The 18,816-nt window shown below is 38.6% G+C and overlaps 1 protein-coding gene across 1 annotated transcript in view; it reads left to right on the top strand.

Moving 5' to 3' along the window:
- The first annotated feature begins 6 nt into the window (after nucleotides 1–6).
- Nucleotides 7–18,816, top strand: part of LRCH2 (leucine-rich repeats and calponin homology (CH) domain containing 2) — a 111,329-nt gene continuing 92,519 nt past the window's right edge. The window contains 2 exon segments of the mRNA XM_005879911.2: nucleotides 7–115; nucleotides 118–327. Of these exon segments, the coding sequence (XP_005879973.1) occupies nucleotides 19–115; nucleotides 118–327 (307 nt within the window). The 5' untranslated portion in view covers nucleotides 7–18.

Here is an 18,816-nt window from a genome sequence, read left to right as displayed (position 1 = left end):
ATTCTCTCTCCCAGGAACATGGCGGCGAGTCAGGGAGGTGGTGGTAACAGTGGGGGCGGCGGTGGTGGTGGAGGTGGAAGTAGCGGTGGTTGTGCCGCTGCCGGAGGAGGCGGTGGGTGCTGCCCATCCCGGTACCGACTCTTTTCGGGCAGCCTTTCCCCAACGGGCCGCAGTGGAACCCGGGGAGCTTGCAGCCTCAACACACCGCGAGGAGCCTGGACCGGGCCCTGGAGGAGGCGGGCAACTCCGGCATCCTGAGCCTCAGTGGCAGGAAACTCCGAGACTTCCCGGGCAGCGGTTACGACCTGACGGACACCACCCAAGCAGGTGACAGGACGGGACTGTGGGGCGGCGAGGGAAAGCGGGGCTAAGGGCGAGGAGGTGGGGGGAATGGGTGGCTGCGTGGCTGCGTTGTTGGACTCTGCTGGTCTGGGCGGGTGCACGGGGAGGCGATACTGACACAGTCGGAGCAGCTTGTGAATGTGGGGGGCAGAGAAGGGAATAGGGGAGGGGGAGGAATGCTGCCTGAAGGATGTATGAAACCGGGTGTTATGTGGGGGGTGAAAGAGCGTTATTGTTAAAGCGAGTTTCCCTAGTAAGGGGTGGGGAGGGAGGTATTGACACCTTCCTTAATGCACTTCTTCCAACTCTCCTGGATGTTCCCATCTTTCCAGGAGTGGGGGAGAAGAGACAATACATAAAATCGTAATCTGTACATATTCCTTAAAGGCATACGTTCCTGCAAGAATGGTATATCTCTTTTCATAGTACAACAGCAGTATTGCCACGGTTTTTGTGTTCTTATTTTGTGTTTTGATCGTCTTAGAATATGCTTGCCTTCTTGTCACGTATACCTTAAAGACCGACATTTTTCATTTTTCCTGGTGGTGAGAAGGTAATGGTGCTTAAATTAGTATTTGCTGCAAATTAAATCATTAATCACATGTCTAGTTACCAGGGGCAAGAATCCTTGTTTCATGTTAGTCTTAATTTTTATAGCAGAAATAGCCCAAAATTTTAAGGGCATTTTTGAGAAACAATGAACTCCATTCTTTATGGAGTTGTGGGTTAATGGCTTATCATTTTAGATGAAAAATTGGCTATTGTAATGTTCTTCATATACTTACTCTCTGGTACTCTTTGTTGTGGATGGCATTTTTTGTTATGAATGCACTCTCTTTCCCCTCTGCCTTATAAACCAATGCTGAATATTTTAGGTGTGTTTGGGTGTAATGAAAGGGCTTTTTGCTTTTCATAATCTTTAAATTTGTTATTTATGTCTTTTTTCATCTGCTTTGCTGAAAGAGATCATGGACAAAATTACTTTAATAGTGTAGCAATTTTGCAACAATGTAGCAAGTAAATGCACCCATAATGAGAAGTAATAAATGGCTTCTTATTTTCATAACAAGATTTCAGTGTATTCAGTCTCTGGCTGTTAAATCAAAGTATGTGCTTGGAGAAAGGTGGGGAGAGGAGGACAACCTAAAACTGAATTATTCCACCCAATTATTCTTTTAGGAATTACCCTAAGAACTATAAATGTGTAATTGATCACTGATTCTGTATTTTGGAAAGCATGTTTGAGTATTTCCTCCTTCACTCTGAACAGATTTCCTAAACAGTATGTTCACATATTCATGAATACATTGGCAAGATATTATACTACTTGGTATGTTCTTCAAAGGCTTCAAGATAAATGGTTTCAAACTGTCATTATTGGGATATATTGTTTTTCTTTTATAACCTATAAAGGATCTCTCTGTATGTATAAGTTTAAGCATCTTAGCTTGGCATTCAGGGCTTTCTTTTACTGTCTGGCTCCAATTTACTATTGCAACTTTACCTCCCCCAAAGCTCCTACATAGAACCCTCTGTTCCAACTAGGTTAACTCCCTGCCCCTCAAATATTTCTGCCTCATCTTTGTACAAGGTCATCCACATGCTTGGGATTTACTTCCTTTCTCCACCTATTTAATTTTGTTCAAGGCCCAGCTTTTCCAAGAAACTGTCTCCAACTCCCTTAGTACATAGCAGTCTCCTGTTTCTTTGAATTCTCATGGTATTTATTGTCTTTACCATTTACTTGCTAGTACTGGCTTTATTTTCTTTTTATGTTTGTGTCTTGCTGTCTCTGAGGAGATGGAGAGCTCTTTAAAGGTAGGGAGTAAGTCATATACTTGGTTAGTCTTGTCATTATATATTGCTTATGTTGTACTTGATAATGTTTTTCATAAATATGAATATCATGTGGTTATAATTGTTGGCTTTTAAGCCCTTCAGTTGGTTTTCTGAAGCAGGCATTAACAGAAACCAGAACCATATTTGTTCTTGGTAAAGCATTCATTTATCATGAACTTTATCAGGGTCTAGAGCAGCGGTTCTCAACCTTCCTAATGCCTCGACCCTTTAATACAGTTCCTCATGTTGTGGTGACCCCCAATTTCATTGTTACAAATTGAACATAATTAAAGCATAGTGATTAATCACAAAAACAATATGTAATTATATATGTGTTTTCCGATGGTCTTAGGCGACCCCTGTGAAAGGGTCCTTGGACCCCCAAAGGGGTCGCGACCCACAGGTTGAGAACCGCTGGTCTAGAGTAACACAGGACTTTTTGAGATAATTCTACTTCATTTTACTTTTTTTTCAGGTGAATGTATGTTCCTTGTGAGAACACTTCAGAATTTAGATGAGAAATTTGTGAATGACTCATTTGCCATTTTTTTGATAAAATTCAGCCATGAACTATTTAGGGGCGGTATTTTAGTGTGTAAGGAGATTAGTATGTGTTATATATAAGTGAAAGGTGAAAGTAGGTATAGTGGAACTGAAGAAAAATAGAGCATGTTTGAGATTTTACATACACACGCACACATATACACACAAACACATACATAGATGCATTGTATATCCTTTGTTTGATTAGCAGTTGTTTGTTGATATTGCTATAATTAAAATGACTCTCAGAGGGATAATGGTTCAGAACCAAACTGCTTAGACTACCATATAATGGTTTATTGGATTGGGAAGAGCCTGGAAAAAGGAAAAATAGGAAGCTATTCTGTTAATCTAGGTGTGAGGTGGTGAGAATCTGGGTTAAAACAAAATTAGATAAGAAGAGTAAATTGATAAATTTTCAAAGGAAGCAGGGAAGGCTTTTTGCATTATTTTGCTGTTCCTTACATATACATCAGATGAAATAGGACAGTGGTTCTCCACCTTGGCTGCACATTAAAACCACAAGGGAGTGTTTTTCTTAAACAAAACAAAACTATCCCTGGGCCCCTCCCCAAACCAATTAAATCAGAATCTCAGGGGCCAAGAGACTTTTAGACAAAGTCTTCCTAGTGCTTCTAATTTGCAATCAAATAACTCTAAATAGCTTACTTTTTAAGGCACTCAAGATACATTTATTGTTTGAATGACTGAGAACTGATTAAAGTTTACTGACAAACCTAAAGCCATTAGTTAAGAGGGTCAAAATCCAAAGTAGTAACTAAGTGTTTAAGAAGTTCTAGTTGAATATTCTTTTAAATTGACTTGTGTGAATCAGAGACTCATTTTTTAAAAATCATATGATGTCTGTAGTGAATAAAAACTTACCAGGAAGCTATAGTTTCTTCAGTTCCCACACATTACTCTGGTTTACATTTAATACTGTTTGGTAAATTTGCATTAAGAAAATAGTGCCCCCAAAATATGTAGCAGCAAAATCTTGTTTTCTCTATTAATAGTCTTGCCATGAGGGAAAATGGACAGTAGGAAGCAGTTGGCAAAGTTGATCTTCTGTGTCTTTTTACCTCTCTACGTTTCTGGAGCTTGTTTTCCTTCACCTGCCCTCTCCCTCCTGCTGCCTTTCTGGTTTCTTTTTTCCTCTTCAGCTTCACTCCGCTTCCTTTCCTGGGTTGGAGCTCAAAGCCAACTAATTATTGCAGCCCTTCCAGGAGATTAACATTTAAAAGAAGAGTTTGCTAATTTACTTGAGTCTCGAATTGATGGTTTGTGCTTGTGACCTTTTTGAAAAGATCTGCCTGCCTGACACGTTTTGATTAAAATCATCACCCCTATAAAGACATAAAAACAGGCGTCAGTAAGTTGATAACTCATTTTAGGAAAGTAGCTGACTCTTGTAATGTCCCATCTTTGATGACCTATAGGTAGGCTTGGCAAGACAAAGGGAAATTGCCTAGAACTTTTTCGTCTGTCTGGATACTGTGATAATCTGTTGGCCTTAAGAGAACTTGATAATGATTTTAGTGGCTACCCTGTCATATTTGACTTTGTCACCCACGCTACAAATAAGTCTGAGCCTACTTGCAGCTGTTCCCTCTGCTTTTTCATACCTCTTTATACCCATAAACAATAGGTCTGTGAAACAGATTTATGAATTCTTACATACATCTGATTGTGCTGTGTCCTGATTAATCACATGTTTTCCTGTAAACCAAGAGTCAACTCTAGTATTTCCTACATGTGCTGGTTCACCTCTTCAACTGGGGGGCATGGTGCATTGTATCAGATTGTAAAATGGAGCCAGATAAACTTTGCAGCATCTGATTTTTTAAAAAATGGACTATTGTTTTTTTTTAGAGAAGTTTTATGTTCACAGCAAGATTGAGCAGAAAGTACGAGTTTCTACACATGCATAGCTTTTCCCATTATCAAATCCCCCACCACATGGACACATTTGTTATAATTTATGAACCTACATTGACACATCATTATCACCCAAAGTCCCTGGTTTACATTAGGGCTCACTCTTGGTGTTGGACATTTTGTGGGTTTGAACAAATATATAATAACATGTATTCGCCATTAAGTGTTGTATGGAAGAGTTTAACTGCCCTCAAAACCCTCTGTGCTTTTCCTGTTTATCCCACCTCCCCCCACCCCCAATTCCTGGCAACCACTCATCTTTTTATTTTGCAACATTTTGATTTTGTTACATAGGTGAAGGCCCTCTCAGTGCATTCAGTGGAATGAGTTTGTGATTTTGTGGCCTGATTCAAATATCTGTTTTGTTTTATGTAAGAAATGTCTCCCTGAAAAATTGAATGTGAAGCACATTTTTGACAATTGACTCACATTTTTAAAATATATTTTTATTGATTTTAGAGAAGAAGGGAGAGGAAGAGAGAGATAGAAACATCAGTGATGAGAGATAATCATTGATCAGCTGCCTCCTGCATGCCCCCTACTGGGGCATCAAGCCCGCAACCCGAGCATGTGCCTTGACTGGAATCGAACCCGGGACCCTTCCTGCGGGACCCAGTCTGCAGGCTGACGCTCTATCCACTGAGCCAAACTGGCGGGTATTGACTCACATTTTAATTGCTCTATATTGACTTTGAGTTGCTGGACCTTGTAGTTATTTATTTTATTCAGTGATGAATTTTTCTATAGCATAAACAGTTACCTTTTAATTTCTTCCTTTTGCAAGTTAAAAATGTTATCTTAAATTGGAGGGCACGTTTCTCATTAAAATAATAGCATTTATATGGCTCTTTATAAATTTTGAAGCAATTTCATATATATTATCCTATTGTATCCTAATAACCCTGTGAGCTTGGCAGAGTACAAAGTACTCCTTCTTGAGAGAAGTTAAGTGATTTGTCCAAAGCTAAATGGCTAGTGTATGGCAGAGTGTGGGTCAGCAGCTAGATTTTCCAACTCTAGCACCCACTATTCAAGTGTTATTTCCATTGTAACACATTTTCTCCTTATAACAAAGCTATTATTAAACACTATGCTAATAAATAGCTTATTTTTTTTCTGAAAAAATAAATGCTTGTTGAACTTCATAGGTTATATAGTTTTGTTTGTGTACAATATTTTTTGTTTTGTGTGTGGTATTTGCATAGCTTGTCTTCATGTCTCTCTTTCTGATGATTTTAGAATAGACTCATTAAGCAAACATTTGTCGAACTCCAACTTTGGAAACATGATTGTGGCCAATAGAAAAGAAAGACATGGTTTTTGTCCTTGGTGTTATAAAATCGTTGAATGTGTTCAGTTTTTGTGTAACGATTAGAAAAGATTTATGTAACAGTATTTAAGATTGTACACTTTTATAAAGTATACAATAAGTGATGTGGAACTGTGGCATAAGGCTTAATTTTATTGGGGGTTAAGTTAGTTTGAGAAAGCTTCCTGTAAAGGTAGGTATTTCCTGACTCTTGAGGTAAACAATCAGTATGGGGTCAAGTTTTGATTAGGCAGGAGGGACAGTTGCAGAATTTCAGGGGAGAAGTTGCATGGTGGATACAGAGTTGACAATGACATTGTACGTTGAGGGAAGATGTTAACTAAGGCTTGTTCTGTGTTTTCTCAAACACACTCAGAGGCTGAGAGGTGGGAACTGGTGGAGAGTTCGGTGTTAGAATGCAAGAGGAGGAGGGAGGACCTTCATTTGAGTACATGGGAAGCAAGGACTGGATGGGGAGCTGTTAGCCATGAAAGACAGGAGTAACCTGACTTTTGCAAACATGAAGGTGAAGGTAGATGTCTGGGGACACTAATGCCTTACGTTTTAATCTTCAAGAAGTGAAGTAGTATCATCAGGGAAAGCAAGCTTGGTGAGCACAAGGAAGGTATAAAGTAGAGCAAAATGCTTTAAGGCGTCAGTATGGAGAATAAGTCACAGTTTAGAATTAGGCCTGTGTGGTAAGCAGCTAAATGCTTTTGGAATATCTGAACTTATCATGTTTTCAGAAAAAAAATTTATATATTGTATTACAGGCATGAGAACCTAAGTGGTTGATTGGGATATTTCAGAATTGGGGTTATAGGAACACTTTTCTTAAAATTTAAATTTTTGATTTAGATTATTGGTAATATAAACATGCATTTGTATATTCATTATCAGAAGCATAAAGGTGGGCAAAATCCAGAACCTTATTGACAGTGTAAGAGATTATGCTAGGGACACTTTTCACAAATACAAGCAATTGAGAACTTATAGCATATTGATCCTGGGAGGTGGTATTTGTTTAAGTTTTAAGATACACAGCGAAACTTTGCAAAAAGGCATATAACTCTCTCCAAGCCCATCCCAGTAGCCCACTTTAAGGGATGCTTAAACTGTGTGATGCCCATGCTCTTTCTACAGAGGCTGTTTACCATCATGACCTAGAGAGGGAAATATTTTCAATTTCTTTTTTCTCTACACTTTGAGTATATTTGGATATTTCTTGAAGCATTGTAATACTCTTAATCAGTTCTTGAAGAGTTTTCTTTGCTTCCCTTTTATAGAAAAAATAATAATCTTACACTCCAGGGAACCATTTAATGTAATTAAAGGAAACTGTACAAGTCAGTTTTATAACAATTTAAGTTGTGTTTAGTCTTACCTTAAACTAGTGCACTCAGTCTGTTAAAGGTCAAAGTTTAACTTTTAATATTTATATTTCTCCTGTTTCAAATAAAATATAAATCGATAGCATTCCACTTATAGAATACCAGTCAATGGACTGTAATGGGTAAATTAAACAATGGAAAATTAAAAAATGAAAAATTTTAAAGAAAAGTGTGGTTCTTTTCTAAATAGGGAAGTAAGTCCTTTCCTGTTTGTGGAAATTGTTGATTCTGTGTACTCTCTTATAATTTGTCACAGAGATTGTTGTCACTTTATCTTTAAATTAATTACTTTAGTATCAGCAGACCTTTATGTATAATATTAGGGACTCAAGGTGACAAGAGGCAGAAATAAAGTAACTGTGGCATAAACTTTTATTTAAACTCTGTGGAGTTTAAATTCTGGGACATTTGTGAATTTGGATTTCACTAAAAAAAATGGATTCATTAAATGATTATGTTCCTAAGAGATTTTAGAATGTGCAGTGTAGAATTTTTCCCCTCTTAAAATAGTAATTACAATGTGTAGATTCTTAATACTTTGAGCTAATTGGTTGGGGATGTCAGTGTCAATGGGAAATCAATTACTTTTAAAGATATTTATAAATTAAAAATAGTAAATTGACCATAGATAATTGTCTCTTTAAACTACTTTAATGAGTTTGTGAGAATAGATTTGTCGTATCTATTTTATGTATATGGACAAGGTTGTAAAGTTGCTGCCTTTAAGGAATTATGATTTCATAGTGGTATAAAATAAGTATTCACATACCTATTATATAGGCTAAATTGCTGGTTCACAACCTGGGGAAGACTGGCCCCCAGGGAATGATATTGATTGTCTCAACTTGGGGTTGCTGCTGACATCTAGTGGGTAGAGGCCAGGGATGCTACTAAGGCTCCAGCAGTGAACAGGACTTCCCCAAACCACAAAGACTTATCTGGTCCAAAATACCAATGATGCCAAGATTAAGAAACGAAGTGCTAGTGTAAGATAAATGTCATAAGTGAAAACAAAGTGCAATGCAGGTTCAAAGTGAGAGAGATGACTTGTATTGGTAGAGCATCAGAAAGGGCTTTATAAAGGAGACCGAGGATGGGCCTTGAAGGAGGATCCGATTTTATAATTACTCATAAAGGGAGGAAACTAAATGAATATTGATATCCCAGAGCCTCCTCAAACTTAAAATATCAATAAAACAAAACAACTCTTGTTATTGAGCCCAGACCCCCTGGTCATCCAAACCAGAAACTTGGGAATGACTCTGGACTCTTCCCCTCTCTTACTGTCTTTACCTAGTTAGGAACTGAGGCCTGTGGTCATAGCTCTTTGGATAGCTTCCAGATCTGTTTCCTTCCTGTCTATTCTCACCACCATTGTTGTTCAGGTCCTTCTCTCCTCACCATTAACTGGACTCATCAACAGCTATCCTGCATGATCTATCTGCCTCACTCATGGTCAAATCCAGTTAGTCCTTCACATTGTAGCCAGAGTACTCTTTCTAATATGCAAATCTGATTGTCACTTGTGACTACTAAAACACCTGGAGTGAGTAAGCCAGCTCCTTAACAATAGATGGCTTATTCCTTGTTTTGAACACTTAAAAATGTGAAAACAAGCTAATACATAAACTATGCTTTATATAACTGGTGATTTTTATTTTTTTAAAAATTTTTCCCCATTACAGTTTACATTCAATATTACTTTGTATTAGTTTCAGGTGTACTGTATAGTGGTTAGACAATCATATACTTTCAAAGTGACCCCCCAATATTTTCAGTACCTACTCGACACCATACATAGTTATTACAGTATTACCAACTATATTCCTTATGCTGTACTTTAGGTTCCCATGACTATTTTGTAACTACCAATTTGAGCTTCTTAATCCCTTCACCTTTTTCACCCAGCCCCCCAACCCCCGCTCATCTGGCAACCATCAGTCTGTTTCAATTTTGTTTGTTTGATTTTTTTTTGTTCTTTAGATTCCACATATAAGTGAAATCATATGCTATTTGTCTTTCTCTGACTGACTTATTTTGAGACAAGCCAGTAAGCCAGGACAAGTGGAATAGGGAAACTGAGACAGATAGCTGCACACACTGACATCAATTTACAGCAGATGCAGGAGGTCACCTCCCTACAAATAATATCTAGGTCTTAGTTGTATTTTAGCTCCAGACCCAGAAAGCAGCAAAACCAGGTGGGCGACACCAGGACCAGCTGTGATGACTGAGGACTCCCTGCCCTGACGCTGACCAATTAGTGAAGACCCGGAAGGAACACACCTAGAAAACTGATGAATTTTCTGTTGAAACCCTCCCCTGAAACCTCCCCTAAGATTCCTGCCTGTGAGAAAGAAAGCCTCAAGACAAAGGGTGCAGCTCGTGTTCTCCCTCTGGGGACCCCCCCCATTATTCCCTTTCCTTTCTTCTCCCCCCACTTCTTCCCCTATAGGCATGCATCTCCTAAACCAGGGGTGGGCAAACTTTTTGACTCGAGGGCCACAATGGGTTCTTAAACTGGACCGGAGGGCCGGAACAAAAGCATGGATGGAGTGTTTGTGTGAACTAATATAAATTCAAAGTAAACATCATTACATAAAAGGGTACAGTCTTTTTTTTTTTAGTTTTATTCATTTCAAACAGGAGGATCGGATCCGGCCTGCGGGCTGTAGTTTGCCCACGGCTGTCCTAAACCCTAAGGGACCTCATGAGACTTGCAACCTGGGGAGCAATTGGCAGCAGCAGGCTAGTCCCCTGAACCTGTTCCCAAGACCCCCTTTTCTCTGACTTCCCAGAGAGCGAGGGCAGCCCAGCCTAGGTTCTCCTGTTGCTTCTTCTATACTAAACCCTTTCTTATTTTACTGTCCCCAGCTTTAATAAATGTTCCCTCATAGTCATCTGGACTCCTGTTGTGAAATTTTTCCTGCACAAAGTCAACACACACTACTGGCTGACCCTAGGCAGATCCGCCAAGGACCAGGATCCTTTTCTGGTAATAATTATTCTATACCTCTGTTATAGCAGCTGCGATCCTGTGCTACAATGAACGCATTTCCTGTATTGTAGCATTCACCATTAATTTAATAACTTCTGGAAAAAAACCAAAACACTACCCCAATAAGCACAGACATGGATTTCAGAAATGTTAACATTAGAAGAAAATTTGCATTGTAAAATGAAAAAATATGCTATTTATTATTTACATTTCTCTTATTGATTTTGAAGTTCTTTAAATATAGTTACTTTGTTGCCACTCCAACACTTTCCTTAGCGGACTAAAATAAGAAAGAAGCATGGCAATTTTATATGCCGCCTTTTGTTCTATGTGTGTAACACAACCTAGTGGAATGGCTCTGCCATGGTACCTTGATGATCATGCACATCTCCACAAAGTCCACATCGACAAGGCTCAACCACAGTATATAGTGCACTTATTAAGTAGGTGTTTAACTAGTTTGTTCAGTTAAGCCTCGGTGCCTTTCCAGGTCCTCCACAACTTGTCTCTTCCCTTTTCCCCTGGGCTTCCCACTACTTTCATATATGTACCCTCTTCTCCAGTCAAATTGGACTCCTCATTGTCTCCCTGACTTTTGTTTTTACTGCTTTGTTATATTATTTAAAAAATGGAAAACTATTAGAAAAGAAAAAAGAAGTAACAGCTTATTATTGCTTCATAAGGAGATATATGATTATTAAACTTTACCTGTTGCAAATTAGCTATGTTTTTTTCTATGTTTTTTATTATTGTCATATTACATCATTGGATATGTTTTTTATTTTAGAATAGTTGGCTGCTTTTAAATATTTAGGTTAACTAATAAAATTGATATTAAGTAATGTTTATGACATTAATATGTTTGGCATGGAAAATATGAAATTATAAAATGCTTTGAGGATTAATATGTTGTTTTAAACAAATTCTACCTTTACAAATCATATTTGTATTTGAAGTTTAGGAAAATGGGGAGATAAATGCACATTTTGAACTTAGGTTTAGCAGTTTTCCTATCAATGTAGCTGTAAATTGTTTAAAATTGTGTCTTCATATGTCTTGGTCTAGTTTTATCTTCTTACATTTGTCTGCTGTCTTCCATTTGCCATCAGCAAAGCTAAGGTCATGAATCTCCTGCCTTCGGGTTTCGAAGTTTATCATCTTCAGTAGGATCAGAGCTGAAAGGCCTTCATAAACAACTGCTGTTTATGTTCACTGCTTCTTGTTTTGTAAAAAGCCTCATCATCTCATGACTAAATTTTCTCAACAGTTATCAATAGAATGTTGTTGCCTCAAAAGTCTTCCCATTATAGTCTATTGTATACTCTTTTTCCAAGTTGTTCTTTTGGCATTTTATTTATGCCATTGTTCCATTGAAGAAAAATATGTTATATCATGATTTTTAGGGACTGCCTAATAGTCTATTGTATGAATGTGCCATTTTTAATTTAACCATCCCTCTTTTGTTAGATGTTTAAGTTACTATTTAATATGAGCATACAGCCAGGTGCAGTTGCAATGAATATATTTCCTCTATTGTAGCATTCACCGTCAATTTAATACCTTTTCTGAAAAAATATAAACCTATCATAATAGCTTTACATTGCTTCCCCCAAGAGGAATTTGAACTTGAGAGCAGATAATGCATTCTATACAAAAATTCCCTCTAGTGTTTGGTTCAATGCTTTGCCTATCTGCAACAATTGATAGGAAATGTTTTTCAAATTTCTAAGCTTAAAATTATGGAAAGAAGCATGGCAATTTCATATGCCGACTTCTTGTTCAATGTGTGTAACATAACTTAGTGGAATGGCTCTGCCATGGTACCTTGATGATCATGCACATCTCCACAAAGTCCACATCGACAAGGCTCAACCACAGTCTGATTCAAATTTTGGAGGAAGAGTCTGTGATCCTCTGTGGTACATGACAAGATAGACAGATGACACAAGATCATTTCTTAATCACTTTCCTATCTTGTGGGAGGCTGCCCCAAGGCTTATTGTCTCCTTCCCTCATTCTGGCAAGACATGGACATTCTTTGTCCAGCCGAAAGTCTAAAGTTGCAAAGTTGCAATCTCGAGTTGACTCCTCAGTAACAGAGCAACCCACTGTGCATGTTGTCTGTCACTTGGTCCCTTCAACAGTTTTGTGTTGTGGAACTGGGACATGCGCACTAACACCATACTGATCATGCCTTTTCTATGTTTGTGATAAACTGAATCCATTTGGTCTTACTAATAGCTGCCAGTGTGCTGCTGTTTAGGGGCCACTTGTCCACTTAACATAAACTAGTGGGATTTTCTTTGGCATGGTTTGTGGAATCTGTCATTTTGTAATTAGTCAATTGACTTTGACTTACTTTTAATTTCAGCATCCAATATTTGTGCTTTGTTGTTAAATAGCTCAAGTAAGGATAATCTCTAAATATAGTATTTTTCTTAAGGAGCACAGTATATAGTATACTGCATGTATAATTTGTCTTAATCTGGACACATCAAAGGTGAAGCGTTTAGTTTCATTTAGCATGGTAGCCCCCCCCCCCCTTTCTTTTTTATTACAACTCTCCTTTAAGGACTACAGTACTTTTTGGAATCCAAGGCTTGCTAGTTTCCCTGGGGAATCAGTTTGATGCAGAGTTTTCTCATATTACATTATTACATTAGACTTTCTTTTCTCATGCAGTAGAAAGGTACTTAGGTGTCTTAATTAAGGCAAATAAAAAAGTATACTGTATAAGCAGATCCATTTTATTTTCAGTGGCTAGTTGATCTTGACCCAGGCAGAAGGAACATTAATGTCAGATTAATCATGTGTCAATTGTGATGTCTTGGAGATGACATGTTTTGCCATTGCTTACTTCATTAATCAGACTAAGTATAACAATTCAGATTTTATAGTTTTTGTTTTTTGCTTTAAAAGTAATTTGCATTAAAGTATGATTTTGACATTATAAATTGCATACCTTCATAGTAATCTCCATTTTAAAAATTATGACATAGTAGAATGGCAATATAACATGACTCAATATAGTGATAAAAGTTTGGTAGCAGAACAAGTTGTGCCCCATAAAAATTAAATGATTATATATAAATCAACTTAAGCCTGTAATTGTCCGCATATATCATTCTTTTTTTTAATCCTCACCCAAGGACATTTTTTTCATTGATTCCAGAGAGAGAGCAAGGAAGGGAGAGAGAAACATCAATATGAGACAGAAACATTGATTGGTTGCCTTCCGTAAACCTTCCAACTGGGAATCAAACCCACAACCAGGGTATATGCTCTAACCGGGAATTGAACTCGCAGTCCTTTGGTGCACAGGATGATGTTCTAAACAACTGAGTCACACAGGCCGTGGCTGCATATATCATTCTTATGAATTGAATATATATATTTAGAATTCACTACACCTTGTAAAACATAATACCTTTAAAAGAGTATAAGATTATGTTTTTCTGTTAACAGAAGCAATGCCTGCTTATTGTAGAAAATTTGGAAAATAAAAGCATAGAAAAGAAAACACAAATCACTCATCATTCCACTAACCTTGAATAAATATTGAAATGTTGGTATATGTTCTTCATATCCCGCATTCATCACCTTGTGCATACCTGTAGGTCTTTGTATGTATATGTATGAGTATATAAAATGTACATTTTTAAAGGAAACAATTGATTCATACTGTTTACATAGTGAAACATATTTTTGTTGTCTTGAATTTATTGGGCTGATGTTGGTTAATAAAACAATGCAGGTTTTAAGTGTATCTCTATATATGAAAGCCTAAGCAACTGAACTACTGAAGGACTGGTCGACTTGTCAACTGGTCGCTCTGATGCACACTGACCACCAGGGGGCAGACGCTCAATGCAGGAGCTGCCCCCTGGTGGTCAGTGTGTTCCCACAGCAGAATTGCTGCTCAGCTGACCAACCCGTCCTGGCGGCCCACCAGCCCGGCAGCAGCCACTCACTCCCTCAGTAGTCCTGCAGGTCCAATCTCCGGAGAACAGACCAGGCACCAATGGACCGGCACCGCCAGCACGATCCTGACAGTGCTGGCAGCCTCCTGGAAGTCAGCCTCCAGCATGGTGGCCGCTTCCTCTCCCTATGTGCTCCGAAAGGAAGAAAGGTTATAAAAGCGGCCGCCAGGTAGCTCCTGACAACCGGCACAAACATCAGAGGGCAGATCTGGATCACAGGCAGGCAAGGGTGTCCCACCACCCACCCGGAGGACCGATTGCGTCCTGGTCCCCCCACCCCCCTTCTTGGGCTAGGTGCCAGACTCAGGGCTCATGGCTGGCGAGCGCTGCTGCGGTGGTGCGAGCCTCTCCCGATCAGGACTGACTAGGCGTGAGGCCACGGCAGGCGCAGCTGGGCCGGGATGAGTGAGAGCGGCAGGCAGGAGCAGCAGGCAGCATTGGACTGCCTGTTTCGGCCCAATCCCCACAGGCCATGCCGAGGGACCCCACCCATGCACGAGTTCGTGCACAGGGCCTCTAGTAGTTTTATATTTTAAACTAGAGGCCCCATGCACTAAATTCGTGCAAGGGGCTCAGTTCTCACAGCCGCAGTGGCTAGCCTTGGCCCTTGCAGCCCGGCTTCGTCCGGAAGGTTGTCCGGAAGGACATCTGATCTAATTGGCATATTATACTTTTATTATTATAGATTATTATAGATGTTCCAGTCATTTAACTGGAACATTCTTATTTCCACATTAAGGAATTAAGTCTATAATACATTTTTAAAGGCTGCAAGAGATTTGTTGGACATTTAAAATGTTTCTAATGTTTTATTATTTTAAATAATCTTAAAATGCACGTATTTATGCATATTTATTTGTTTTTTAAAACTGCTAGAGACTTAATTTTAGACCAGTGGGTATTAAAAAAATAAAGAATCTTGATTCATATTGCCAGAATTGCTTTCAAGACAGGTTATTTCATTTTGAATTCCCATCAGTGATGTATGGAAGTGCTCAATTCAAAGTAGCCTTGCCAACACAGAGTCAAACCTTTACATCTGTTGGGTGAATTATGGTATCTTATTCATTATCTTTCTTTTGATTAACAGTGAGATTGAACATTTTCATGTGTCTTTGATAATTTTAATTTTTAAATCTGTTTGTGTCCTTGGCTGAGGTTTTATCTATGAGTCGTTGGTATCATTTTGCTTTTGATAGACTGCAGTTTTCCTTTCTTTTTTATGTAGCTAAGTCCAGAAATATCTTTATTTGTGAATTATTCCTTTATCTTATACTTGGAAAGTCTTACCCCATTATAATATTAAATGACTATTCACTAAAATATTTTTCTAGTTTTTTTATGGTTCATTTTCAAGTTTATCTTTCTCCCGCATCTGGAATTATTTTAGTAAAAGTTATGTGATGAGGTTATAACATTTGTTTTTTGAATATAAGAAGTTTTTCAAGAACCATTTAATAAATAATACCACATTGATTCGAAATGCCAAATTAACAGTACATTAATAAATTTTATAAGGGTTAAACATCACTTGGATGTCTGAATGTCATTACCCTCTTCATTAATCAGTGTTTCTTGGTGAAACTGAAATACATTGTAGAATTTCCTACAGATAACTGTGCATAGAACTGCCCTCTTCCTTTTTTTAAAAATAAAGTCTTGTCCTTCCACGTGGCTTAATAGTTGTATGACTCACAGTCCTTTTCTCACTGAGCATGCATGTAATCTGCCCTCTGGTTAGCAGCTGTGGTTTCTTTTTGCAGCATCTGTTTTTGTTTGCACCCTTGCTTCTCAAAGTGCCTGTGCTCAAATGAAGCCTTCTCTGATTGGTTGCTGCAGGTCAGTGAGGTCTGCTTATTGTTTCTCATAATTGTTGGCTTTAAAGCATTTTTTCTTCATTTTTTTTCTAATGTCTACTTTACACTTTTTTTCTCTCTACTGTACTGAACGGTTCATATTTTAACTCATCATGGATTAGCTTAGAAATTCTGTAATGTATACATTTTACTCAGTCAACAAGGCGTCAGTGTTATAGACTGACTTTTCATGATCTTGTCCTGAATGACAGGACAGCGCCCTTCTATGGAATACTGAATCAAGAAATCACCTGTTTTTGCAGAGAGCATCTGTTGAAAGCACATGCCGGAGCCATGGGGTTGTCATTTCCCATCAGACTCCAACATCAGAGTCTCTAATACTTCAAAGCCACTCTCCATTCTTGCATGACAGACAGCTGCGGTTCCTCCTGTTTCCCTGTTGCTTTTGTCTCTAGTCCTGACATTTCTTCTAGATGGAAAAATAGATAAGGAAGTATTCATATTTAAGACCATAATAATCAGATTTTAGCTCACATTTGGGTAATATCAGTTACTGAAGAGCACAGATTTTTATTTTATGTTAGGAAATACTTGGTTAATTTTATACTCTCTTAAAGACATATAATTCTGGTATATGTTTTCCATGTCATAGGAACGGAATATAATTGTTTTCATCACTTTATTTTTTATCTTCATGAACATTTATATTATTATGTACAAATTGATACCCCCCATTTCTATTGCTTCCTCTAAGGATTTTAGATTGTTGCAGAATATATACTCATTTTCAATAGCTCTGAGATAGTGAAGAATAATAATTAAGTGATTTTAAAAAAATATATTTTATTGATTTTTTTACAGAGAGGAAGGGAGAGGGATAGAGAGTTAGAAATATCGATGAGAGAGAAACATGGATTCAGCTGCCTCCTGCACACTCCCTACTGGGGATGTGCCTGCAATCAAGGTACATGCCCTTGACCGGAATCGAACCTGGGACCCTTCAGTCTGCAGGCCGATGCTCTGTCCACTGAGCCAAACCGGTTAGGGCTAATTAAGTGATTTTTGACAATGTTTTATAGGTAATAATCAGTAGAATCTGAATGCAGCTCAGATCTAGTTTAGTGCTAATCTTGCTAAATAACAGTTACCCTTTTTCAGTCTGTAAGAGTTGTAAACTTTGAGGTATACCCCAAAATGATGCAGTACTGGTTCCACCACAACAGCTTTGTAAAAAATATAATTTCAGTAGAAGGAAGTGGGGGTGATTCTTTTCTAATAGTTCCTTTCACTGAAGTGTTATTATTAAGCAGATAGTATTTGGTTCTAGAATGGAACAATGATTTGGACTGCTTAGGGTTGGTGTCTGATTGGACTTTTTGCCTATCCTAACACCTAGTGCCTACTTCATAAGGCTTAATGGAATTTTGTTTGAATGAATTACATAAAGTATGAGTCAAATCAGGATGCTGCATAAGGATGATGAGGTTTGGAAGGTGCGGATCAAGATTTGTCTGCCTCTATCTCCAACTCTAAGTGCAGGACCACAGAGAATTTGATACTTAAGATATTTATTTTACCTTAGATATTATCTGACGCTGCAACTTCTAATCTGCTTAATAAGGAATGTACATGATATTATTGGGAGATAATTTTCATGGGTCTTATATTTTTTTCACATCTTGTGAGTTACTAACCTTTGTTCAGGTCTGTCTTTTAGAAGAATGAGGTAGTTTCTTTTTCCAGAGGAAAGGAAAATCATGGTTACTGTCCAGTAAAATAAAGATAATGTCTCCCTTTGAAGAAAGTGCAGGCATGCTTACTATCTATTATAAAAGATCTGGGTTCCCTCAGCTCAAGAGTTCCTGTTCTATAATTTGATGTTCTGCATGTGCAAACATTCATTGGTACTCATCTGTGTTGCCCCTGTGAGATTTGGAGGGCAAGGGGAACTGATACAAATATGTCACTCATGCCACTTGCTATGCTGTGAATAATAAAGTCCTTTGGAGTCTCATGCCTTCTGTAAGCATCCATACAACTGTGTTAGACTAACTCAAGCATGTCAAACTCGTGGCTCACAGGCTGCATGCTGCCCACAATGAATATTTTTGTGGCCCAGCTAATATAATGGTATGTAAGAAACATTTTCATAAAAATATCATCACTTAATTTTTACAATATCCTGTTATACATAACTAGAGGCCTAGTGCATGAAAATTTGTGCACCTGGGGGGGGGTCCCTCAGCCTGGCCTGCCCCCTCTCACAGTCTGGGAGCCCTCAAGGCATGTCCTACTGACAGCTTAGGCCTGCTCCCCACAGGGAGCGGGCTTAAGCCACAGTCTGACCTCCCTATGTGGGAAGCGACCCTCCCATCAGGGGAAGGCGACACCCCCATCACGCCTCTGCTGCTGCCACTGCCAGCCTTCATGGCTGCCTGAGCCTCGGCCCTCGCAGCCACCGTGGCTTGCCTGCACCTCAGCCCGGCCCTTGTTGCCTGAGCCTTGGGCCCTCGCAGCAGCAGCCGCCATCCGCAGCTTGCCTGAGCCTCAGGCAGCCGCTGCAACTTTGTCCAGAAGGACATCCACTCTAATTAGCATATTACCCTTTTATTAGTATAGACTAGAGGCCCGGTGCACAAAAATTTGTGCACTGGGGGGG

The sequence above is a fragment of the Myotis brandtii genome, unplaced genomic scaffold (genome assembly GCF_000412655.1).
Source record: "Myotis brandtii unplaced genomic scaffold, ASM41265v1 scaffold613, whole genome shotgun sequence".
In the NCBI taxonomy this organism is placed as follows: domain Eukaryota; kingdom Metazoa; phylum Chordata; class Mammalia; order Chiroptera; family Vespertilionidae; genus Myotis; species Myotis brandtii.
This window is presented reverse-complemented; position numbering and strand designations above follow the sequence as displayed.